The 26,112-nt window shown below is 40.4% G+C and overlaps 1 protein-coding gene across 1 annotated transcript; it reads left to right on the forward strand.

Annotated features, from left to right (window-relative positions):
* The first annotated feature begins 1,391 nt into the window (after nt 1-1,391).
* Nucleotides 1,392-21,069, forward strand: MS4A5 (membrane spanning 4-domains A5). Its single transcript, XM_030333449.1, has 5 exons — nt 1,392-1,544; nt 5,508-5,636; nt 8,065-8,121; nt 9,332-9,484; nt 20,968-21,069. Exons 1-5 carry the CDS (start codon nt 1,392-1,394, stop codon nt 21,067-21,069), a joined length of 594 nt encoding a protein of 197 aa, XP_030189309.1.
* Nucleotides 21,070-26,112: the final 5,043 nt, after the last annotated feature.

The raw sequence follows: 26,112 nt of genomic DNA on the forward strand, positions 1-26,112 counted from the left end.
GAAGATCACCATTAGGATTCCATGTTCTGAAAAACTGAATGCAAGAAAGTAAATTCAGAAAAAACTACAAGGGGATTGGTACTTTAGTATGTTCTAACTGGAAAGTGGCTAGAGGCTGTCACATCAGGATTTTCAATTTAGGGAGACCTGATCTTATTAGGAAACACCAGGGGCACCTGGGTGGCTCAGTCAGTTAAGCATCTGACTCTTGATTTCAGCTCAGGTCATGATCTCACAGTCTGTGAGTTAGAGAGCCCTGCATCAGGCTGTGCACTGACAGTGCAGAGCCTGCTTAGGATTCTCTCTCTCTCTCCCTCTCTCTCCCTCTCTCTCTCTCTCTGCCCCTCCCCTGTTCATGTTCTCCCCCCCTCAAAATAAATAAATAAACTGTAAAGAAAGAAAGAAAGAAAGAAAGAAAGAAAGAAAGAGGAAAAAAGGAAACACCAGAGCATGACAAAGGAAAGTATATAAATGAATACAAATTTTTCTCCTCCCTTCATGCAGGTCCTTGCATTATGACAGTACAGATCTTCCCATGAAGAGATGGAGTCTGTTTTCTTATCCTTAAATATAGGCCATCTCTGCAGTTTGCTTAGGTTAATGAGAGATTAGCACACATGATTCTGCAAAAGTTTAGAAAACATTGTGAGTTAGAGAAGAACCAAGAGTCTGTCAACTGCCAGCTATGTGACTGAGGTCACACTAAATCATCTAGCTTTGGCCACCCCACCAACTGACCACAGATGCAGAGAAAACCTGGCTGGTAAGAGCTGAGCTTGACCAGACCAGTAGGAACACCCACATGACCCATGGAATTGTAAGCAAAATCAAATGGTGATTATTCCACACCATTCAGTGTTGAAGGGGTTTGTTCACAGATAAAGCTAATAAAATCCGGTGGCAAAAACAAAGTGACAACCTAAACAGCCACTATATACTTCAAGAGGTGGATTATTGATTAATTCTGAGGGCCTGACAGCTCTTGTCCCCTACCTCCTGAAGACAGAGAACTAGAATGAATGTTCCTAATACTCATTTATTTAGGAAGGAAAATGTCCTCATAGATCATCTAGCCCAGCCTGATCAATGTGAATATATGGAATCTGAAACTAAGAGAGAGCACATGACTTGTCCAAGGTCGTGGTGAGGTTCTGACTGCACTAGAACTACTGGGCAGGTCCTCTGACCCCCAGTCCTGGAAATTTTACTCACTAACCTCAAGATCTCGGCCAGTCCTGATATTCTATGACTCTATGACACTGTGGTTCTATAATTCCAAGACAAAGCACAACAATGCCAGCACTCCAGACAGCCTTGGAACAGGGGAAGAACATGGTCTAGACTGAAGTAACAAGAACATTTTTTCATTTTAAAATATCAACTACACCATCATGGATTCAAACTCTGCACACAATCCTGTGTTTCTTGTATTTCCTCCGGAGATCACTGTTTCCAAGTTTCAGTCACCAGAGTTTATAGCCACAACCTATGAATCCAGCGGCCCTTTTCCAAAATCACTTACCACAAAAATGAAAACCTTAGGGGTAAGTAAGATCTGCCCTAATGTATACTCTACTGAGGGTGTGTTAGGGACTGAATGTTTGTGTTTCCCAAAATTCATAGTTGAAACCGTAATTCCAATGTAATGGTGTTTGGAGGTGGGATCTTTTCGGGGTAATTAGTTCATGAGGGTAAACTCTCATGAGTGGGATTAATGCCTTTATAAAAAGAGGTCAGGGAGGTAAGTAGCTCTCTTTCCACCATGTGAAGTTACAAAAGAGAAGTTTCCAGCCTGTAACCCAGAGGGGGTCTACGTCAGAACCCAACCTTGTGGCACCCTGCTATCAAACTTTCAGCCTCCAGAATCATGAGAAATAGATTTCTGTTGTTTATAAGCCATCCAGTCTATGAACCATGGGCTTAATCAGCCACCTCATCAGGGTATTATAGATTCTATTACTTTGTTCAGAAGCCTAAACTAAGATGGGGGTTCGGGGGGGGGAGAAGAAAGAGAAAAAAATATTTGGTGGTGCAATGTTTCAAGGTAGGAGCTAATTCCAACTTTTATTTCCACTCAAATCAGGAAGTGTCACATTTCTAAACCAACTATGTACAAATTTCTATGGAGAGGAAAATAATCCTCTGGGCTCTTGAAGGTCACAATTAAAGTAAAAATCTCCAAAATGACCAACTAGGAGTTTTTTCCTAGTCAAGTTCAGAGAAAAGGAAGAGAAAATCAAGTAGAAGTCAATAGATCAGGTTCTATATCCTGGGTTACTGAGTTGTATGGTTTTATATTTTCCCAATCAGAACTCAGAATTCATTTTGATAACACGATATGGTATTTTTATATGTGGGGCTTTTGCAGAAAATCCCCTTAATACTGTAAATGCTCATCTCTCTACCCACCTATCCATTTCTTGAATATTAATTATTTTTTATTTACCAATCCTCCTTTCAGACAATGTGATTCAGTATGTTTGAGGCTGTGACAGGGCCTATATCTCATAACATATTTGTCTTTTCAATCCCAAGCCTTCAAGGATGGAAAATAGGAAAAATTTTTGATTTTTTTTTTCAGAAAAAAAAACAAAGTAGAGAAAGAGGGCCCACTGACATGCAGGAAAGGGCCAACAGTCTAAACTGCTTTCACATCTATTTAAATATAATGGTACTCAAACTTCCAGTAAACAGTTCATATTACTTTAACAAATATGGATTGAACTATGTGCAAAAAATTATGTTAGACACTATAGGGGGTTACAGAAATAAACACAACACACTTTCTCTCATTGAGAAGAATAAATACATAATTTAGAAATAATAAAGTGACAATATTGAAAACCACATTTCAATGTAGCATCTAATAGGAGCCATATATGGTGGGGGGGGAGGGGGTTGGAACCCAGAGAAGGAACAGTTACTTCTACTTAAAAGCAATGAGACTGGGGCTCCTGGGTGCCTCAGTTGGTTAGGCGTCTGACTTTGGCTCGGGTCATGATCTCGTGGTTTGTGGATTCGAGCCCTGCGTTGGGTTCTGTGCTGACAGCTTGGAGCCTGCTTCGGATTCTGTGTCTTCCTCTCTCTCTGCCCCTCACCCGCTTGTGCTCTGTCTCTCTCTGTCTCTCAAAAATGAATAAATGTAAAAAAAAAAAAAAAAAAGGTTAAAAGCAATGAGACAACATCATAGCAAATTTGGCATTTAATCTGAACCCTGAAGGAGTGATGGAATTTTCTTAAAGTTTTTTTTTAATGTTTATTTATCTGAGAGAGACAGAGCATGAGTGGGAGAGGGGCAGAGAGAGAGGGAGACACAGAATCCAAAGCAGGTTCCAGTCCCTGGCCCGTCAACACAGAGCCCCACGCAGGGCTCGAACCACGAACTCTGAGATCATGACCTGAGCCAGAATCGGATGTTTAACCAACCGAGCCACCGAGGTGCCCCAGAAGTGATGGAATTTTAATAAGTAGAAATGAAGGGAAAGGAAGAAGGCAGAATTTTCTAGATAGAGAAAGCTCTGTGAACAAAGAGCTCATGGTAGCGTAGTTTGGGAATGGCAAAGAAGAGCTGGGAGAGAGCAAACTAGACTTGAAAGATTTGAGGGGATTGACTAAAAGACAAACAAACAAAAAAGAAATAAGAAAAATCAGGATGGATAAATAAACTGCGGTACATCCACACAAGGGAATGTGACTTGATGGTCAAAATAAATAAGCCATCAAGCCACGAAGAGACACATGGAGAACCTAAAATATGCATTGCTAAGTGAAAGAAGCCAGCCTGCAAAGACAACAAACTATATGATTCCAACTATGTGACATTCCGGAAAAGCCAAAGTATGGAGACAAAAAGATCAGTGGTTGCCAGGGGATGAAGGGAAGAGGCAGGGTTGACTATGTGGAGGGCAGGATGTTTAGGGCAGGAAAACTATTCTGCACAATACTATAATGGTGGATACACACCATTGCACATTTGTCAAAAGCCGCAGAACGTACAACACCTAGAGTGAAGCCTAATGTAAACTATGGACTTTGATTGACAGCGATGTGTCAGTGTTGGTTCATCAATGACAACAAATGTACCAGTATGGGATGTTGGTAGTGGGGGAAGGCAACAGGAAGTACATGAGAACTCTGTACTTTTCATGCAATTTTGCTGTGAACCTAAAACCGCTTTTAAAAGTAAAGCCTCTTAATTTAAATAAAATGGTAAGTATGGTAAATTTTGTTATGTATATTTTACCAAAACTATTTGAAATGTGAAAAATCACCTTTAGGAACTAACTGGGAGAGAAAAGGAAACAACCAGGAAGGTAATTTGTGGAGACCTAATTGCCAAGAATCTTATATCCCACCCCTACTTTGATTTTACAATATAGATAAGTAGCTTCCAATCTATGAAACCAACAAATTACCTAAGGAGCTTTATAAAATATATACATCAGGTCCCTGGGCCTTGTTCCGGAACCACTGAACAGCAATTTTGAGGGTGGTGGTGGTGGTGGTGGTGGTGGTTGAAATCTGTAATTTTTAAACACTTCTCTGAACTGGATGACCGCCAGATTGGGCAGCTTTGTTTCAAACAATGTTGGGCAGCTTTGTTTCAAACGGACTGGTTCTGTCTTGCTATCCTACTTCAGCACTGACACAACACTGGAATACAGAAAAAGGGAGCTGGTGCGGAAAAGCCAGGCAGGAAACAATTTTAATAGTTTAGAGGACTGGGCGGTGGCTATTGCGTTGAACTTACTCAAAGGAACCTGGACTTGAGCAAAAGGATCTCATTCACAACTCACCTACTTAAAGGTCATAGTTACCACGGGAGTGAATGAGATTACTCAGATCGAGAAGACAGACGGAGAATAAGAGGGCAGAGAAAACAGACTCACACACGGTACCCCTTCCATTCTTTATGTCACGCTCACCAATCTTCCCTAGCAGTTGTTAAACCCTGGCTTTATTTGTATTCATTATTTGCTTTATTTTTAATTTTTGGAGGAATCTCCACACTTTTTTCCATGGTAATACATCCCCACCAACAGGGCAGCACATCCTCACCAGCATTTGCTCTCTTGTCTTTTTGATGATAGCCATTTTAACAGATGTGAAGTCCTATCTCCTTGCGGTTTGGATGTGCATTTCCCTGATGCTTGGAGTTTGACATGGACTTCTCAGCCTCACCTGGAGATTCTACTCACTAAGTATAGGATATAGGATACAGGGCCTGAGAGTTTTCATCTCTAATTCCCAGCAGATCCTAATGTTGCCAGTCCATGGACTACATTTTCCAGAACACTGATTTAGATCACTTTACCTATTACAAAGTATCAGATAAAGGGATCAAGAAAACACCTGGGAGTATCATAAAAGGGCTTCTGCTATCCTTCCCTTATTTATAAGGAAGGTAATTGCCAAATCCTTTTAACCAAAAGAGGATCATGCACATTTTTGAAAAGGGAACCTACCGTCTTGCTTTCTCCTTATCATGACTTTTCCTCTATTTACAGGCTATCCAGATCCTGTTTGGACTGCTGAACTTTTTCTTTGGAGTTGTTTTCCTTTTTACCCTTGAAAACCCATACCCAAGGTTCCCCTTTATATTTATTTCAGGATATCCATTCTGGAGCTCTGTTTTGGTGAGTATAGGCAATTGAGTTAAATTTGAGGCCACGCCAACAGGAATACTAGGGAATTCTTAATTACAAAATGAGCTGCATTCAGTTGCATGATATGCTTTGAAAAGTTAAAATAAAAATCAACTTTGTTGAAATTTTTTCCCCATTAATTCATCAGAATTGCTGATGTTCCATCACTGGGCCTTGAAGTTCCTTTGGGAACATTTCCTTGGATCTTGACATTATTTGTCCATTAATTCATTCAAAATAAGTTGCCATCTTTATAAGCCGGACACATAGAGGAAGGCAATGAGGATCCAGAGGTTAATAATACATGGACCCTCACTATGAAAGACGGTATGAAGTTTCCTCAAAAAATAAAAAATAGAACTACTATATGATCCAGAAATTCCACTTCTGGAAATATATCCAAAGGAAATGAAAACCCTATGTTAAAGATATATCTGCACCTCCATGTCCGTAGCAGCATTATTCAAAACAGCCAAGATAGGGAAACAACTTAAGTGTCAATCAACAGATGAATGGATAAAGAAGTGTATATACATACTTGTGTGTGTGTGTGTGTGTGTGTGTGTGTGTGTATTACTCAGCCATAAATAACCAAGAAAATCCTGACACTTGAAATAACATGGTTAGACTTTGAGGGCATCATGTTAACGTGAAATAAGTTAGACAGGGAAAGACAAAAACTGTACAATCTCACTTATATTTAGAATTTAAAAAACCTCATAGAACTAGAGCTCAGATTTAAGGTTTCCAGGGGCAGAGAGTGAGGAGAGAAGGGATGGAGGGAGGTGTTCAAAAGGCACAAACTTCAGTTATGAGATAAATAAGCATAACTTCAGTTATAAGACAAATGTATGACAGGATGACTACAGTTAACACTGCTGTATGATACATACAGAATTTTTTAAGAGAGTCAATTCTAAGAGTTCTCATCACAAAGAAAAATATTATTTTTCCTCTTTTTCTTTCATTTTTTTGGGGGGGTTGTATCTATATGAGATAACTGATGTCAAGTAAACTCATTATAATCATTTCACACTATGTTTAAGTCATAATTATGCTGTACGTCCTAAACAGCACTGGATGCCAACTATATCTCAATTAATCTGGGGGGGTGGGTAATAAACAAACAAAAAGAGTAATACATGGGCACTTCCTTCAAAGGGCTCTCAATTTACCAAGAAAGCAAACATGTAAACAGGTCATTTCAAGGTACTGGGATTAATGATACCACAGAGGGTGTAGAAAGTGCTTACAGAAGTCGAGATGAAAGTAAAGTAGGGAATTCTTAATTAGAATTTTTTAGAAAAGTCAAGAAACTTTTTAGAAAAAAGTTTTAGAACTTTTTAGAAAAGTAAAGAAACAGAGGTATCTTTGAGCTGCACAGAGACATTTAATCACATTTCATAACATTCAATAAACATTATTTTGGGACCTAGTATAGTGCCAGAGAATAGTGTGTGGGAATTCATAGAAAAAGCAGTTCTCGGTCTCGAGGTCTCTCAAGTGGAGAGTAGGATAATTACCATATGGTGTGATGAGTGAGAACAGACATGCAAGATGCCTCTAGAGGAAGGGCACCCACAAAAAGGAGGGGAGACTTCCCAGGGATACTTCCAGTCTCATGGGAGTTTTAAAGGGCCAGTGGTTAAGCAGGAGGAGGGCACACACAGAGAAAGGGAGTGGGGAATGGCTGGGGGTAAGGGGTAGGGATATCTTGCTGCCAAGGGAGAAGGGACACTTTCTATTCTGAGAACTGTAAGAGTTCAGCACAGAGAGTGAGGGTAAGAGGGGAGGCTGAAGAAATACCAGGCAGTGGGACCAGAAACTTAAAAATGGGTGTGCTGTAATCCCATCTTGAGTTTCTGCCAGGTAATGATGCTATGTATGACTCACCTCCATGAAAATCCTGGGGATTTTTTTCAGAATGCCCAGCCTATTAGCTGGGAGAACACACTGGATCGCAAATGGGCATGAAGGATGTTTCTTTTTATTTTTTTAATATGAAATTTATTGTCAAATTGGTTTCCATACAACACCCAGTGCTCATCCCAACAGGTGCCCTCCTCAAGGAGGACGTTTCTTAAAAGAATCACAGAACCTGATCCTATTGGCTGTGAACTGATTTGACACCAATGTGTCATGATATCAAAGCTGAGTCCACAATAGGTGTAAAAGGAAGATGGATGAGAAAACTAAAGCCCAGTGTTCAAATAGATAGTTAAGACTAAAGCTACTTTCTAGTTCAGTATTTTGCCCACTACTCATTTGTAGATAGTCACCTGAGGCATCTCGCTCACTGCTTTGAGGATCATAGGAATTAGGAAGGCATGTACAAGAAACACGGAGAGGTCTGTTCTCTGAGACCTCTTTAGCCTCAGCTAAACAAGCCCATCACTAAGATATTTATTCTTTTTAATAGTTCATTAATTCTGGAGCCTTCCTAGTTGCACTGGAAAGAAAACCCACAGGAAGCCTGGTGAGTTAGATTTCTCCTTTCCTAAAAAATGTGTAACATTGAAATAATTAAGTCTAGCCTTGAAAATGAATTTGGAAAAACTTTAAACCACTACAATTCCACAAACTGTCAAGTACTGATACCAACTGATGGCATTTTGGGTTTTTTTGTCCATAGAATCATAAAACACTAATGCCAGAAGAGTTTTCTTTTCTTTTTTTAAAAAAATTTTTAGTGTTTATTTTTGGGAGAGAGAGAGACAGAGTGCAAGTGGGGGAAGGACAGAGAGAGAAGGGAGACACAGAATCCGAAACAGGCTTCAGGCTCTGAGCTGTCAGCACAGAGCCGACGTGGGGCTCGAACCCACGAACTGTGAGATCATGACCTGAGCCTAAGTTGGACGCTTAACTGACCGAGACGCCCAAGCGCCCCTAGTGCCAGGAGAGTTTTCTAGGTAATCCAGTTTCTTATTTATGAAAACACTGAAACATAGAATAAATCCCCAAGTTCCTAAGCCAAAAGGTAAAATGGGTCTCAGCATTTCAGTGACACACTCAGTCATTCTTTTTGTTAAGTATTTGTGGTCCTATCTCCTGCCAGACATTTCAATAGGCACGAGTTTATTAGCTCACATGACAGGCATACCGTGAAGACAATCTAATTAAACCTTATAAGCAAAAGTTCAAATAAATAATATAGTGTTAATGAGTGTGAGATTTTAACTTACAGATAAATTATAAGTAGAATATTTTTACTTTTCTCAAAGAATCAAAAATGTGAGATATTAATTAACAAGCCAAGAAAGTAATTCCAGCCCAGGGTGTCCCCTGCAGGTTTGAAGTTTGGGGAAGAACTAAAAATTGCAAAGAAATACAGTGTTTAGTTAGAGTCATGAAACAAAAATGTAAGTAGGTCATGACTTTTACCAGGGCATCAAAATGCAATGCAAGGTGACAACGCCTAAGTCCCTTTTTGTCCAGTGTGCACTCCTTCCCCCGAGTAAATGGGAGTTAACTCGGGTACAGATCATGGAGGACAGAAGGATTTTTCAGAGCTCCCTGGATCCCATTATTCTGTGGCTGAGAGCCCGAAGCCCAAAGGGATGAAGTGTCTCACAGATGATCACACAGCTGCCTAGTGGCATTGCAATGCTGTGACTAAAACCCTCTCCCGGTCTTCCCACTGCTGCTCTCTCTGCCTATAGCCTGCGTGTTATGTTCATCTCTTTCAGGTGAAGACAACCCAAGCAATGAATTCTCTTAGTGCCTTGGCAGCAACAGCTGGAATTATTCTCATCGCACTTGGTCTCGTTCTAGATCAAAACTACTTTTGTGGCCATGAAGACACAAATAGCCGGTGCCCGGCCATTAATACCCTATTCATTGTAAGTATGCCACATTTTTACAGTAAGGGATAATGGGGGTAATTGGAAAGATTTATTAGCACCCGATCAGCAAAATCTAAATAACATTGTAGACACATGCATTGTCTTTTATTTACGAACATTTACAGAAATAATAGGATCTTCTAGGTTATACCAGGCATTGTGGAATAGAAAAATAAACGCATTACGACCCCCACCTTTAGGATTTCACAGATGAGTAGAGAAGGTAAAACATGTACCAATGAGTGTAATATAAAAGACTGAGTGTTACAAGAGGAAAACTACAGGTAGAGCAGGTCGGTGGTAATTCATAGCCCTAGAGGTACATTAGAATCACGAGGGGAATGTTTCTATGGTTTTGGTTTTGGCGTTAATATTTAGTCTGGACTTCTGACAAAACATGGTATACATTGAAAACAGGGATTTATTTCTAGTCTTTCCAAAACACCACTAATACTAGTTTAAGGTAATGTAAAAGATGTAAATCTACAGAAAAAACAGTCAACGAGACCCATCAAAATTTGCAGAGAAAGCTGGAAAGTAATCACCTGAGGAAAAGGGAGTCCTTACAGAAGTAAAATATGGTGGGGCACTTGGGTGGCTCACTAGGTTAAGTGTCTGACTTCGGCTCAGGTCATGATCTCACAGCTCATGAGCTCAAGCCCCACGTTGGGCTCTGTGCTGACAGCTTAGAGCCTGGAGCCTGTTTCAGATTTGGGTCCCTCTCTCTCTGCCCCTCCCCTGCTCATACTCTGCTTCTCTCTCTCTGAAAAATAAAATTAAACAATTTTTTTTTAAAGTAAAATATTGCGGTGCCTGGGTGGCTCAGTTGGTTGAGCATCCGACTTTGGCTCAGGTCATGATTTCCCGGTTTATGGGTTCAAGCCCTGCGTCGGGCTCTGTGCTGACAGCTCAGAGCCTGGAGCCTGCTTCAGATTCCGTGTCTCCCTCTTTCTCTGCCCCTCCCACACTCATGCTCTGTCTCTCTCTCTCTCTCAAAATAATATAATAAATAAATGTTAAAAAATTTTTTGTCTAAAAAAGTAAAATATGGACATTGCAAGAGCAGACATCCTTCCTCATCTTTTCCCTGTGCTTAGAATGAAAGCATGCATGGGGCACCTGGGTGGCTCAGTCGGTTAAGCATTCGACTTTGGCTCAGGTCATGATCTCACAGTCTGTGAGTTCAAACCCCGCATCGGGCTTTGTGCCAACATCTTGGAGCCCGGAGACTGCTTCAGATTCTGTGTCTCCCTCTCTCTCTGCCCCTCCCCTGTTCATGCCGTCTCTCTCTGTCTCAAAAATAAATAAACATTAAAAAAATTAAAAAAATGAAAGCATCCAGTTTTTCATCATTAGGTATGCTGTCGGCTGAGGGTTTTTTATATGGACTTGATCAGATTGAATAAGTTTTTTCTCTTCCCAGTTTGTTAAATGTATGTGTTGAATTTAGTGTTGAATTTAGTGAAATTCTTTTTCTAGATCTACTGAGATCCATGTGTGTTGAATTTAGTGAAATTCTTTTTCTAGATCTACTGAGACAATCATGAGGTCTTTGTCCTTTATTCTATTATTATGCTGCATTGCACTGATTGCCTTTTTTGTCTTAAATAAACCTTACATTCTTAGGATAAATCCCACTCAGTCATGGTATATAATCCTTTACAAATGTTATCAGATTCAGCTTTCTAGTACTTTGTTAAAGATTTGTGCATCTATATTTATAAGGGATACTGGCCTATAGTCATCTTTTCTTGTGACGTCTTTGTTTTTTGTGTCTGGTTAATACTGGCATTATAGAATGAGTTGGAAAATATTCCTTCCTCTTATACTTTTTGTTAAATTTTGTGAAAATTGGTATCAAATTTTCTGTAAACGTTAGGAAGACTCACTGGTGAAGTCTCCTGGGTCTGGGTTTTTCTTTGTGGGATGTTTTTACAATCACTGTCATCCGTGTATTTAGGTTTTCTATTTCCTCTTGGATCAGTTTCAGGAGCTTGTCCCTTATTGTCCGCCTGAGTGAATGAAGAAACATGACAATACTGATTTTCAAGGAAGGTTGCCATGGTAATACTGTGTATGTAGGGTTGTCTACCAATAACCTAGCACCTTGAACTAGCACAGAGGAGATAAAATAGCCAAGATGATAAGCCCATCGTCATCAATGGCATCTGTCATTTTGAAGGGGGAATAATTTTGTTCTGATCATCTTGAGCAGAGGAAGCAGCCTAGTTCCTAATTGTGAGGAGCACAGGGCCACCTGTGCATTAGCTGTCCTAATCTTTTAGACCATTTGCTTCCGTGAGGTTTCTAGATTATAGCTTGATGTCTATAATAAGTGTGGTAGTGGTGGTGGTGGTGGAGGTTTCCATAAGATCTTATGAAAAAAGACTCAAGTGTACTCTTTCCCTGATGGTATTTCCAAAATAACCAATCCCCTGCCTGAGGTCACACAAAAACGATTAGCTGGCTGGCAAGGGAAAGTAGTCCACATCTGTTTGGGGGGGGGGGGGCAAGACAAATTTTATAATCAGTTGTCAGAAAAGAAGTTATATAATTCACCGAGATATAACACAGAATCAATTTCTGAGGATTTAGTCAATGATTACCAGGAAGTAAGAAGATATCAGGGACAGCAAAAGCCTTAGAAAATCTACCCCTGCCTGCAGATACAAGGAATCAGCAGCCTCCAACAGGTGGAATATATGAAGAGTTTCCTACAGCCAATTTCCTACACATAGACAAGACTGGAAAAGGTTTCTTACAAGTTTTTACTAAGCGATCCAAGATAATTGGTCCTAGAGAGGATACTGGTCAAAAAGACATTTTACTCATTAGTCCTGGTGGCTGAATAAGAAGACAGAATTTTAAATCTATAATTATTCCTTCCCTAAGATTTATTCTTTTTTTAGTGTTTATTTTTGAGAGAGAGACACACAAGAGTGAGAATGAGGAGGGGCAGAGAGAGGGAGACACAGAATCTGCAGCGGGCTCCAGGCTCTTACCTGTCAGCACAGAGCCTGACGCAGGGCTTGAACTCACGAGCCGTGAGATCATGACCTGAGCTGAAGTTGGACGCTTAACCAACTGAGCCATCCAGGCGCTCCCCCACCCCATGATTTATTCTTATAGATACACAAAAACATAGATAAAAGGCAGACTGGAAAACAGGATGGTTAGTGGCAAAGCTTTGGCAGACTGTCTTTTTCCTCCCCCACCAAGTAAAAAGTAAACAGGAACAAATGTGAAGGGCTAATGAAAAAGTCCTGAGAGACCTGATTTCTAGGACAAATAAACACTATTCAATAAAAAGTGCTAGACTCCCCTCATCAACACGATGTGCAAACCCTGCACAGGGATGCTCAAACAGATTCAGTGGAATAGTCACTAAATGAGTCAAAGGACCAGGACCAAAATGGTGAGGGGTCTGGCTAGACCTCTCTGGGGGTCTCTGTGACTGTCTGGCACCTTCAAAGACCACCAGGAAAATCAAAGGCAGTTAAAAGCTGAATGTACTAAATCTGCTAATCAAAGGAGAGCATAGGGTCTCAGATGCAATAAGGGGAAACAGAAAAGAGCATTTATAGGTTTTCATCAGCTGGAGTAGTCACAAGGTAATTTTAGGGGAGAGGAACAGTAGTCTGGAAAGGATCTGGTCAGAGTTGCCAACTAGAATAGTTGCAAGGATAGTCAGTGGTCTAATTTTTCGAAAACATTAATTCACATGGAATTACCATTAAGACATTTCTCTGTGGTCCTACCTTGAACATAAGGCTCTGAGAAGCCTTATGTTAAAACCTTGAACTTAGGGGCGCCTGGGTGGCGCAGTCGGTTAAGCGTCCGACTTCAGCCAGGTCACGATCTCGCGGTCCGTGAGTTCGAGCCCCGCGTCAGGCTCTGGGCTGATGGCTCGGAGCCTGGAGCCTGTTTCTGATTCTGTGTCTCCCTCTCTCTCTGCCCCTCCCCCGTTCATGCTCTGTCTCTCTCTGTCCCAAAAATAAATAAACGTTGAAAAAAAAAATTTTTAATAAAAAAAAAAAAAAAACCAACCTTGAACTTAGATATTTGGTCTTGCATCCATATCATGCTTTGGTGCACTTCAATTTGCTGAGTCAAAGTACAGTTACTTTTCAAATCATGGTTTCTTTCCGTGATCAATTCTTAATAATCTTAACTAAAACTAAAGACTATGAAAATTACCAAAAGGAAAAAGTAGAAGCCACTGGACTAACAGTTAACTTCTCAAAAGCAACAATAAAAGCCAGAGACTGAATGATATCTTCAGTGTTTTGAAACAAACAAAAAAATACCAACCAAGAGCCTATCATTCATGGCCCATTAAAACATCTTACAAGAATGAAGTGAAATGAAGTCTCTTCAGGGACACAAAATTCAAGCTTGTCTCCTGCAGAGCAGCATTAAAGGAATAATAATGAACTCCAAGTACAAAGAAAATGATAGCACAATGAGACACAAGAAGGAAGGAAGAACAAAGAATGTGATAAACACATGGACAAATACGAGTGAAGGCTGCTTGTGTAATACAGCAATAATAAGATACACTGAGATTAAAAATAAAGTATTTAAAATACCAGTCAGGGGGCGCCTGGGTGGCTCAGTGGGTTAAGCGGCTGACTTCAGTTCAGGTCATGATCTCGTGGTCCATGAGTTCGAGCCCCACGTCGGGCTCTGTGCTGACACCTCAGAGCCTGGAGCCTGTTTCGAATTCTGTGTCTCCCTCTCTCTCCGACCCTCCCCCGTTCATGCTCTGTCTCTCTCTGTCTTAAATATAAATAAACGTTAAAAAAATTAAACAAAATTAAAAATAGAATAATAATAAAATACCAGTCAGAATTAACATGTAAATAGAGAAGGGAGCAAATCGTGTTTTTGCTATTTGAGTTTGCTAAGGGCCTGAGTTTTCCCTGAGAAGAGGGTGAAGGTTTGAAGAACTTTAGACTTTGATATGTTTTAAAACTTAATGGTATCATCAAAAGTAAAAAACTAGCTCACAGATATATTTTGTCTACTATTCCAACAACAACAGAATACACATTTTTGTAACACACACAAAAAAAATGATTATATATTGGTAAATATGACAATTTCAGATTAATACCAAAGGTTGAAGTCATAATGTATGTCCTATGCAATAAAACCATAAACAATGATTTAAAATAATTTCAAAAGCCCCTACGTGGTTGGATATGAAGAAGTGTGCTTCAAAGGAATTATCGGATCAGAGAAAAAATTAAAATATAAATCCAAACATGTTCTGAAATGAAAGCTCAAAACCTTGAGGGCAGAAGGTAGAACAATACTTTAAGGCAAATCATAGCTTAGAAATGTAGATATTATAAATTATGAAACTTTGAAAAACAATGGTCCAAACATTAATCTCAGGGATTAAAGGAGAGAAAAGTTAGCCCAAAGAAAGAAGAATAAATTAATATATAATGACAAGAATGGAAATTAGTAAAAAAGAAATCATGCACACATTAGAAAGGAGTAAAACAGCCAATGACTGGTTTACAGAAAACACTCATAAAATATACAAATCCTTGGGGCACCTGGGTGGCTCAGTCAGTTAAGCGTCCGATTTCAGCTCAGGTCCTGATCTCACGGTTTGTGGGTTTGAGCCCCGCATCAGGCTCTGTGCTGACAGCTCAGAGCCTGCTTCGGATTCTTTGTCTCCCTCTCTCTCTGTCCCTCCCCTACTCATGCTCTGTCTCTGTCTCTCAAAAATAAACATTAAAAAGAATTTTTAAATATACAAATCTTTTTTTATGGTTATGACAGAGTAATTTATATCAGAGCATCCCTCTAGTGAAAACCACTTTAATTAAAAGCTTATTAGAATTTCAAAACATTTCCAGCTGTTTGAATATACATGAAAGATACCACAGCCGCCAGGATTTGAAGTGCAAGGATCGTGTAAGAATTGTACACATTGAAGTAAACCCAAAATGCTCCATCGCATTCCTCCACAAGTTATTTGCTGACTCCTAACGTGTAGGATGCAAAGCTCAGAAGCCAAGCTGATAGGAAGCTAAGAGGCTAAAAGGCCAAGAATAGATTTCAGCAGTCATGCAGTGCTGGGGACAGACACACAAACTGTTCAGAGTCCACCAACAGCAGTGGTGGAGTCCAGGAAACACCCCGAAATTTCACTTCTGAAGAAAGACTACACCCTAGAACCAAGGACAAAAGAAACAGATCAGCCATCCCACAAAACTGAAATCCATCCTTGGAATTATTCTGATCAAGGTAACCTTCCCCTAATCTGTCTGATGGAAGAAAATTACATCATCTCCAGAGGAAGACAACATAATTTAGAATTTCTACCATTTTTTGCATATTACGTTTAAGTGTAAACAAACAAACAAAAACCAGAGAGAACCACTCATGCCAGAAGATAGGACATCCCATTCAAAGGAATAAAGGTAAACTTCCAACTGACTTTTCACTTGGAGGCCTGATAGAGGCCGCAGGACAGCGGAATGACATTTTTAAAGTGCCGAAATAAAATAACGCGTGGAATTCTATGTCCAGTGAAAATGTTCTTTAAAAGTAAAGTTGAAATAGAGATATCAAACCAACACAAACTGAAGACAATTGGCATTGGCAAATTAGCCCTGAAGAGTATTGAATCAGTAATCAAAAACCTCCCAAAAGAGAAAAATCCAGGACCAGATGGCTTTGCTGGCAAATTCTACCAAACATTTAAAGAAGAATTAATACCAATTCTTCTTAAACTCTTCTAAAAGGTGGAAGCATCCAAATTCAATTTATAAGCCCAGGAATACCCACACCAAAACCAGACAAGTACACCACAAGAAAATTGCAAGCCAATATCCCTGATGAATATAGATGTAAAAATCCTCGACACATTATTAGCAAACTGGATTCAATAGTATATTAAAAGTCTCATACACTATTATCAAGTGGTGTTTATTCCAGGGATGCCAGGTTCAACATACACAAATCAGTCAATGTGATATACCACAATAACATAATGAACAATGAAAATCATATGACCATCTCAATAGATGAAGAAAAAGAATTTGACAAACTTAACATGCAAAATTTAAACATAATTTAAATTCTCAACACACTGAGATAAAGAAACCTATCTCAACATAATAAAGGCCATATATGACAAGCCCACAGGAACAAGACAAGGATGCCTACTCTTAACACTTCTATTCAACAAAGTACAAGAAATCCTAGCCAGAGCAATTGGGGTAAGAAAGGGAAAAAAAATGAAAAAAAAAAGAAGAGGGGAGGGGAGGGGAGAGGAGGGAAGGGAAGGGAAGGGAAGGGAAGGGAAGGGAAGGGAAGGGAAGAGAAGAGAAGAGAAGAGAAGAGAAGAGAAGAGAAGAGAAGAGAAGAGAAAGCACCCAAATCAGAAAGGAAGAAGTAAAAATGTCTCTGTTTGCAGATGACATATTATACACAGAAAACCCTAAAGACTCCACCAAAAAAACTATCAGAACTAATAAAATGAATTCAATAAGATTGCAGGATCCAAATACCAATATATAAAAATAAGTTGCATTTCTACATACTAATAAAGATCTATGAGAAAGAAATTAAGAAATCACATCTGCAATTGCATCAAAAAAGGTAAAGTACCTAGGAATAAATTTAATCAAGGAGGTGAAGGAACTTGAAGACATTGATGAAAGAAACAGAAGGCACAAATAAATGGGAAGATATCCCCTGTTCATAGATTGGAAGGGTTAATATTGTTAAAATGCATATACTACCCAGAACAATCTGCAGATTCAATGCAATCCCCATCAAACTACCGATGGCATTTTTCTCAGAAATAAAAAATAATCCTAAAATTTGCATGGAACCACGAAAGACCCAAAGAGCAGAGCAGCAATCTTGAGAAAGAAAAACAAAGCTGAAGGCATCACATTTCTTGATTTCAAATGTACTATAAAGCTATAGTTCTCAAAAACAGTAAGGTATACAAACAGACGCACAGGTCAATGGAATGAATACAGAGTCATAAATAAATGTATGCATGTATGATCAATTAATTTACAACAAAGGAAAGGCGCCTGGGTGGCTCAGTCAGTTAAGCGTTCGACTTTGGCTCAGGTCACGATCTCACAGTTTGTTGGTTCAAGTCCTGCGTCAGGCTCTGTGCTGACAGCTCAAGGCCTGGAGCCTGCTTCAGATTCTGTCTCTCTCTCTCTCTCTCTCTCTCTCTCTCTAGCCCTCCCCCACTCATTCTCTCTCCCTCTCTCTCTCTCTCTCTCAAGAATGAACAAATGTTAAAAAAAATTTTAAAAAATTCACAACAAAGGAGCCAAGAATATATGATGGGGAAAGGACAGTCTCTCCAATAAATGGTTATCAGGAAAATTAAAAGGCCACACACAAAGAAATGTAACTAGACCACTATCTTACACCATACATAAAAATCAATTCAAAATAGATAAAATCTATCTATTTTGAATGAATAGAAAGATCATTCAAAATAAAGACCTGAATGTAAGACCTAAAATCATAAAACTCCTAGAAGAAAACATAGGTAGTAAACTCTCTGATGTCAGTCTCGGCAATGATGGTTTGGATTTGATACCTGAGGCAAAAGCAGCAAAAGCAAAATAAACAAGAGGGGCTACATCAAACTAAAAAGCTTCTGCAAAGCAAAGGAAACCATCAATAAAATGCAACCTATGGAATAGGAGAAAATAGTTACAAGTCACATATCTAATAAGGGGCTGATATATAAAATATATGAAGAGCTTGTACAACAGCAAAAAAAATTAAAAAGTGGGCAGGGGATCTGAATAGACATTTTTCTAAAGAAGACATACAGATGGCTAACGAGTACATGAAAAGACACACTATATCATGAGTCATCAGGGAAATGCAAATCAAAACCACAATGAAATATCACCTCACATCTGTTAGAAGGCTATTATCAAAAAGACAAGAAATAACAAGAGTCAGTGAGGCTGTGGAGAAAAGGGATCCCTTGTGCACTGGCGGTGGGAATGGACATCAGTGCAGCCACCATGGAAAACAATACGGAGGGTCCTCAAAAAAAATTCAAAATAAAACTACTATATAATCCAGCAACTACACTTCTGAGTATGTATAAGAAGGAAAAGAAAACACTAACTCAAAAAGATATGAGCCACCTTCATATTCTTTGCAGCATTATTTACAATAGCCAAAACATGGAAACAAGCTAGACGTCCATGAACAGATGCATATGTGGTTCACTTACAATGGGATATTATTCAGTGATGAGAAAGAAGGAAAGCCACCTGTCTGTAACAACACGAATGGACTCTAAAGACATTATGCTAAGTGAAATCTCCATCCGACTAGATGGAGGGAAACAAGTACTGTATGATATCTCTTACATGTGGAATCTTACAAAGCCAATTTCATGAGAACAGAGTGGAATGGTGGTTACCAGGGGCTGCGGGGTGGAGAATTCGGACAGATGCTTGTCAAAGAGTACAAACTTCCAGCTAGAAGATGAATAAGCTCCGGAGGTCTAATGCACAGCAATGTCAATATTACTAACAATACTATATTATATACTTTAGTGTTGCAAAGAGATTAGATCTTAAATATTCTCACCACCAAAAAAACCCAAATTGATAATTAGGTGACATGATGGAAGTAATTAGCTAACCAATGTGGTGGTGACCATGCTGCAATATACAAGTGTATCAAATCAACATATTGTATACCTTAAACTTACACAGGCTTATATACCAATTATAACTTAATTTAAAAAAAAAGTAAGTGAAAAGACAAGGCACAGAATGGGAGTTAATCTCCTCAATACATCTATCTGACTGAAGACCCATATCCAGAAAGTATTAAGCACTCCTGAAAATCAATAATAAAAAGACAAAAAAAAAAAAAAAAAAAAAGAGTAGCACTTGAACAAGCTCTTCACAAAGAAAGACATGCCAATGGCCAGTAAGCACGTAAAAATTTGTTCAACATTATCAGTTATGAGAAGAACGCAAATTCAAATCACAACATTTGTATGCACACCAGAATGACTTTAATTACAAGGACTGGCAAAACCAAATGTTGGCAGGAATGTGAAGCAAATGGAATTCTTGTACATTTTTGGTGGGAATGTAAAATGGCTCAACCACATTGGAAAACTATCTGGCAGTTTTTATGAAAATTAATCAGGCCTATTTTTTGTCTCCACAATATATATAAGAATATTCATGGGGCGCCTGGGTGGCTCAGTCGGTTAAGCGTCCGACTTCGGCTCAGGTCACGATCTCGCGGTCCGTGAGTTCGAGCCCCGCGTCGGGCTCTGGGCTGATGGCTCAGAGCCTGGAGCCTGTTTCCGATTCTGTGTCTCCCTCTCTCTCTGCCCCTCCCCCATTCATGCTCTGTCTCTCTCTGTCCCAAAAATAAATAAACGTTAAAAAAAAAAAAAAAGAATATTCACAGAAAATCTATTCTAATAGTAAAAACTAGAAACAATTCAAATGTCTATCAACAACAGAGTGGCTAAAGAAACGGACTATTCAAACAGCAGGATATTACTAAGAAACAAAACAGAGGGGCGCCTGGGTGGCTCAGTCAGTTAAGCCACTGAGTACAGCTCAGGTCATGATCTCCTGGCTCGTGAATTCGAGCCCCGCGTCGGGCTCTGTGCTGACAGCTCGGAGCCTGGAGCCTGCTTCGGATTCTGTGTCTCCCTCTCTCTCTGCTCCTGCCCCGTTCATGCACAGACACACTCTCTCTCTAATATAAATAAACATTAATAAATAAAATAAAATAAAAACCATGTGACTCTAAAATAAACAGTTTCTCAACCTATACTCACACCACGTAGACACGGTTGCAGAACAGAATGTGAACCCTATGATCTTCACAAACTTTCACTGGCAAAACACTGCGTGTCCAGCCTCTGGGCTCCCAACAAAGTGTATATGCTGTTCGTGCTCTTTGGTGCCAAGATACAAAGCATTTTAAGGGTCTCTGGCAGTTATAAAAAGAACGGAAGATGGTACTATTAGCCTATGCTTCGATCTGTATGTCTTTTTCGACATGTTCCTCTTTTTTCTGGGCCCTGTAGGGTTTTCCCCTCTCTTCTTTCTTTCCTTTTCTATTTTTGCTTCTATTTTTTTTCCTATTAATCTTTCTCCTTCAACAGGCTACTTTTTTGATATCATTTTTTATATTGGTATATATTTATAAAATGGAGGCTTTCCTGCCTATAATACAGAAAATGTATTGTTTTATATGACTTTCTCTAAGAAAATAATACGCCGTCCTGCACTGTGTTAAAATGGCTGTATATCCTTACGATCTTGCACTAATTTACTTCGTAGGCACGGGATGCACTTGAGACATGTGGGAGAGCTTTTCCCAGCTGGGCATTTCTACCTCACTGTCATCAGAAAAATCGTTATTGTGCTAATACCATGATTCTCCTTTTTTTCCTTCTTCTTCTTTTTCTTCCGTTCCAGGGAATTTTGATTATGTTGATGGCCTTCAGCGTTATTGAATTATTCATCTCTCTGTCTTTCTCAATTCTGAAGAGATGCTTTTATTGTTGCAACTGTGACTAACGGTGCTGAAGCATACTGTGGGAATAAAGATGTGTTACAATCTTTAGGTGAGTTCCTCCTCACCTCCTAAAGAGGTGAGTTCCGTGTGGGAGAAAAAGCCAGCAGGAACATAGAACCTTAAGGCTGGCAACTGTCTGAAGCAAAAGGGGAGTGACTTCAGAGGGTGGGCTCTGGGAACATTCTGGCTAATAAAACACATCCTTGCCAGGTCCTCCTCTCCCTCAATCACATGGTCACCTTGCTGTCGCCTCCTGTTATTCATGCATCCACTGAGCAACACAGCATCGCCACCGTACAAATTGAGAAATGAGCCAAAGCCCACGGTGTGGGGTGAGCAGGTCTGTGACGTCTCCCGCCGATCTGTCCAAGAGACTCTACCTAACGGCTCCTTCTCCATGGTTGTATGGAAAAATGAGGTGGTCTGGAAGAATGGCTCGACCCACACATTTTACAATGATACTGCAAGATCATTAATGTTAGCCACTCATAATAACCAGAACAGTTAACAATGAAGGTATATATCGGTAAAAGCCACTAGAGCGGTCCGGGCACTGTGCTAACTGTTTTAGGTGTGTTACTCATTGAACCTCACAAAAAGTCTAAGAGGTGAATGTTACTGTTATATTCATTTCATGGGCCAGGGAGCTGAAGTCAAGAGAGGGTAAGTAAAGTGCCCCCGGTGACAAAGCCCACAATGTCAGAGCCATGACAGCAACAGGCGGCCTGGCTCCAGAGTCCAGGGTTTTGATCCCTACACCCACGTACCAACGTCCCTTAAACTCTTGGTCTCAGAACCCCTTTACACTCAAAACAATTATTCAAGACCCATCACACATAATACAAGTAACATTTTATTAACACAACATTTTATTAACATGACATTTTTTCCAAAAGGAAAAAGAAAATTAGTGTGGAGAGTGGTGCTGTTACATAGTTTTACAAATCCTTTTTTTTTAGGTTACTTAACGTTATTTTTATTTTTTAAAGGTATAGTTTATATACCAAAAAAATGCACACGTTTCATGTATACGTATTCCCTGATGCCATCCCCATACCCAAGGTACTCAGCATATCCATCACCTCTAAAAATGTTCCTGTGCTTTTTTGAGGGTTTTTTGTTTGGTTTTTGGCAAGAACACTTAATGTGAGGTCTATTCTCTTCACATATTTTAAAGTGTACAATTCTGTATTAGTAACTAAGTACTCTGTTGCACAGATCTCTAGAACTTACTCATCTTGAATAACAAAAACTTTATACCCATTGAGAATCAAATGCCCATTTAACTTTACTGCACATTCAAATCACCCCAGCAACTTTTATAAACGCCCCCCCCCCAATGCACCACCCCACCCCATGGCAATCAAATAAGAATGTGGTGAGAGCTGGGCATCAATAATTTGTAAAGATTTCCAGGTGGTTCCAGTGCAGAGCTTCTCTCTAGCTTAATGGAAGGCAACTGGATTCTGGTAACTGCTTTCGCAGTCCGTCTGATGTGATGGCTCATGTTCTGTGGCCTGTGGAGAGACCGCTCTAAACTCGTGGAAAGGGGAACTAAGGTCTCAGTATTATTATGAAAGCGATCTTGAGGTCACAGACCCCCTGAAAGAGCCTCAAGGACGCCGGGAGATTCCCAGGCTGCATGCAGAGACGGCCGCCTTACACTGCATTTCCTTCCGCTGACACGATCCGCCAAGTACTGGGGATCTTCCCTCTGTCTTTCCACCTGTCAGGACAGCCCTCTGAGGGAGCTATGTGGAGCCTGCCCCTTAGGCATGCGAACCGAAGCTCAAAGCGGTTGAGTTTTCTGAGACTACAAAAGGGAGTAGGATTTGAATCAAGACGCCAAACTCCAAATCTCATCATCCTATGCTGCTTTTGGCGCAGAAAACGTTTAGCATGTGCAAAGAAATACACTATCAGGTTTTCGTTTCTGCCATAAGCTGGAAGGAGAAAGGCCTATGCATACATGTGTGACGGTAGGAGACGGGGGAGCAAGATTCTGATGAAAAATAGTCATTTTATTTACTTAAAATATCTATTTCCAGTGGAGTCACGTTCTGATGAAAACTACATGGCAGCCGAGTAAGGCTGAGATGTGTGGATATATGAGATCTATTTAAGGGTGGGAACACCATCGCCTAATGGTAAGGGCTTTTAAGTCAGATCCAGGTCTCAGTGTTAGTTTTGCCATTTAAAGCTTAAGGACTTGAACAACTTACTTAACCTTTGAGAGCTTGAATTCCTAGACTAAAATGCAACAGTAATACCTACCTAATGGGGTTGCCGTGAGCTTTAAATGAAATGTGAACTAATTTAACCAGAGCCTAGAACTTAAAAATCGCGTCGTAAACGGCAGGATTTCTTTCAAATTTGTAATTGAGGGTTTCTTGCTTTCTCAACGTCACATTTCATCACTTATGTGACTCGGGGCCAGTTTCCCTCATTTCCTGAATGTTCGTCTCCACAATCCTAAAACGGAATCAATACCACAGGTGTTATACAGACAGTGCTTGGCATATAAGTAGGTGCTCAACTAGTAGTATTTTTGCCTGTTAAAAATATAAAGTAGTTTCTCGGATCAGAAGGAAGACCTCACAAACTCCAAAGCTCTTACGCACTTGAATTTACGTTTTCCTTTGGTATCAGTGATTTACAAACACAACAGTGACATTTTCCAAGTCATAACCAAGATCTATTTGCAGTAAGATCTTTAGTTTCGCCTCTCAGGAACCCTGCTTCTCCCTTACCAATTCTCTGAAACCGAAACCCTCCAACACCAGATAATTCGGGGTCCCCGATGCCTTGCTGAGCAGCACCTTGTCTTGGGGAACACACCATAATATTACCTCCTGATACTGGAGAGAGCGTTGTGATAATCATCTGGAGGGGGAGAAAGAACCAAAACAGAACCACAATCTCTCAACAATCAGAAAAACTGGCCCTGCTTTCAAGGGACGTGTAGTAAGGCTGACTGAGTGAGGCAAGGACAGATATCATTGTGCTGTAGAATGTAGTTTTCATAGGAGAGGCAAAATGTCCCAAGGATTAAAAAAAAAAAAAAAAAAAAAAGTAGGAGTGTTAGGAGGTGGGGGGATAAAAGGAAGGCAAACTGAACTAAATTGAAGTTTAGTTAATAAACTTGTGTGTAGACTTTAAGAGAGAGACCATCATCAGGAAGCAAGAAAGCCACTAGGTAATGACAGGAGGTTGAATTCAGAGGAGGAGAGATTTTAAATGGGTGGCAGACCCAATATCCTCAAACATTACAGAGAGAAAAAAAATTATAGAGCAAGTGCTACCGACAAATCCAAACTGTGGTGGGGATGTCGACACACTCAAGCACTGAAAGGTCAATCAATCCAAACCAGCAAAGGTAAAGTGAAAGTTTGTTTGTTTATGCAGAATCAAATTCAAGTTTATTCAAATTCAAATGTATTCAAACTTCAAATTCAAGTTTATTTATCATAGAGCCGCCTAACTGATCTCACTGGCCACCAAGAACGGGGTAGCAAACACTCTAAGCCAGACGCGGGCAGAACAGGGCCGACACGAGAAAAGGATGTGGAATTCAGGTTGTGCAAACCCAGTCCGAGCCTCACCGACACCATACGTGAGCAAGCCCGTACCCTGTTTCCATGCTCACTGAAATGAAGGTACGCTCCAGTGACCACCCACCATCCTGGACTCCAGCCTCACGCCTCCCCATCATCCACAACTCCGATGTCACGTTAATGATCATCCCCGGCACCGACCGTTCAAGCAGTTCAGCGGATCCTCAGACCCACAACCAGAATCTAAGATGGATGGTGGAGCTTATGGTCCCACTTCCCTTCTACGAAATTTATGGGAGGTGACTGCGTGCCTTTCACGTGTGGACACTGATGACAGCAAGTCCTCTATTCAAATGGTAGCCCGTTCCACTGACGACCTGCTTCAGTGGTGGGGAGGTGTTGCACCCAGACCAGCCACTCCAGAACGATTACCGCCCATTGCTTATGACCCTCCAGTCCGAACCATCTTAAAGAATAGAGAGTGAGAAGGAGAAATAGAGAAGAGAGGAGGGAGGGAGGAGGAGAGGGAGGAGAACAAAGAGAGGGACAGAGGGAGGGAGAGATGGAGGGAAGATAGGAATTAACTCAGATTTGGCAGGAGTGCTGCCTTCTTTCAGCACTAGACGAAGGCAAACAATTGCTTAGTTACAGCCCTGACTCCCTAATAAGATAAAGCGATGCACAAGGAAACTAAAAAGCAATAATAAAAAAAAATCCAACAACATGAACATAGGGGTTGTATAGGTGGAGGCAAGGGGTACGAAACCTTTGGGCAAAAATTCCTTTCCCAAATGTTCACACTTTCCTGGCCACCAGCTTCTTCCATCCCTCACTTGATCTACCCCTAGCACAGCTCCAGGCCAGACTGAAGAGAGAGGCGACGCAAGAGAACCAGAAAGATGGTGGGAAAAGTGAGTCTGTAGGTAAAAGTGCTACTTGAGTTTGTATCCCCAAACACGCAACTCTTGCCTCAAGCTTCTGGGTCTGTGCTCTACAATACCAAAGTATATTTTTTAGGCCATTTCTAGTAAATCCCACACGAGACATACGTGGTCCCACGAGGACCCTAAGTGCGGGCAAACGTGGACAACAGTTGCAGAGGGATACCTGCAATACTCCCGAGCAACCGGGCTTACTGATTCCTGAATCTCTCTGCTTGGATGACTTCTTCCCACCCACTCACTCCTAAAAGTGAAGTAAAAAGGTAAAAGTCCTAGCAGCCCATCTGTAGAGAGTTTCTAGAGCCCTTCTTGCCCTTGGGGACCCACCGTCCACACCTGCTTACAGGGTGGGGGCTGCAAAGTTCTTCTAATTAGGGGAGCGTAAAGTACGCCAGGCAGTCCCCTGGGATCCTTTTCGAGAAGTGAAACCTCGTGGTAAGGCAGAAACTTTTTTGTATATCCTTTGGCTCTGGCATGTGTGCATTAAACCAAAGTGATTGGGGCAAAGGCCAAGGTAGCAGAAGCCACTGATTTCCTGTCACCTGGTATC

This window comes from Lynx canadensis, chromosome D1, assembly GCF_007474595.2.
Source record: "Lynx canadensis isolate LIC74 chromosome D1, mLynCan4.pri.v2, whole genome shotgun sequence".
Classification (NCBI taxonomy): Eukaryota; Metazoa; Chordata; class Mammalia; order Carnivora; family Felidae; genus Lynx; species Lynx canadensis.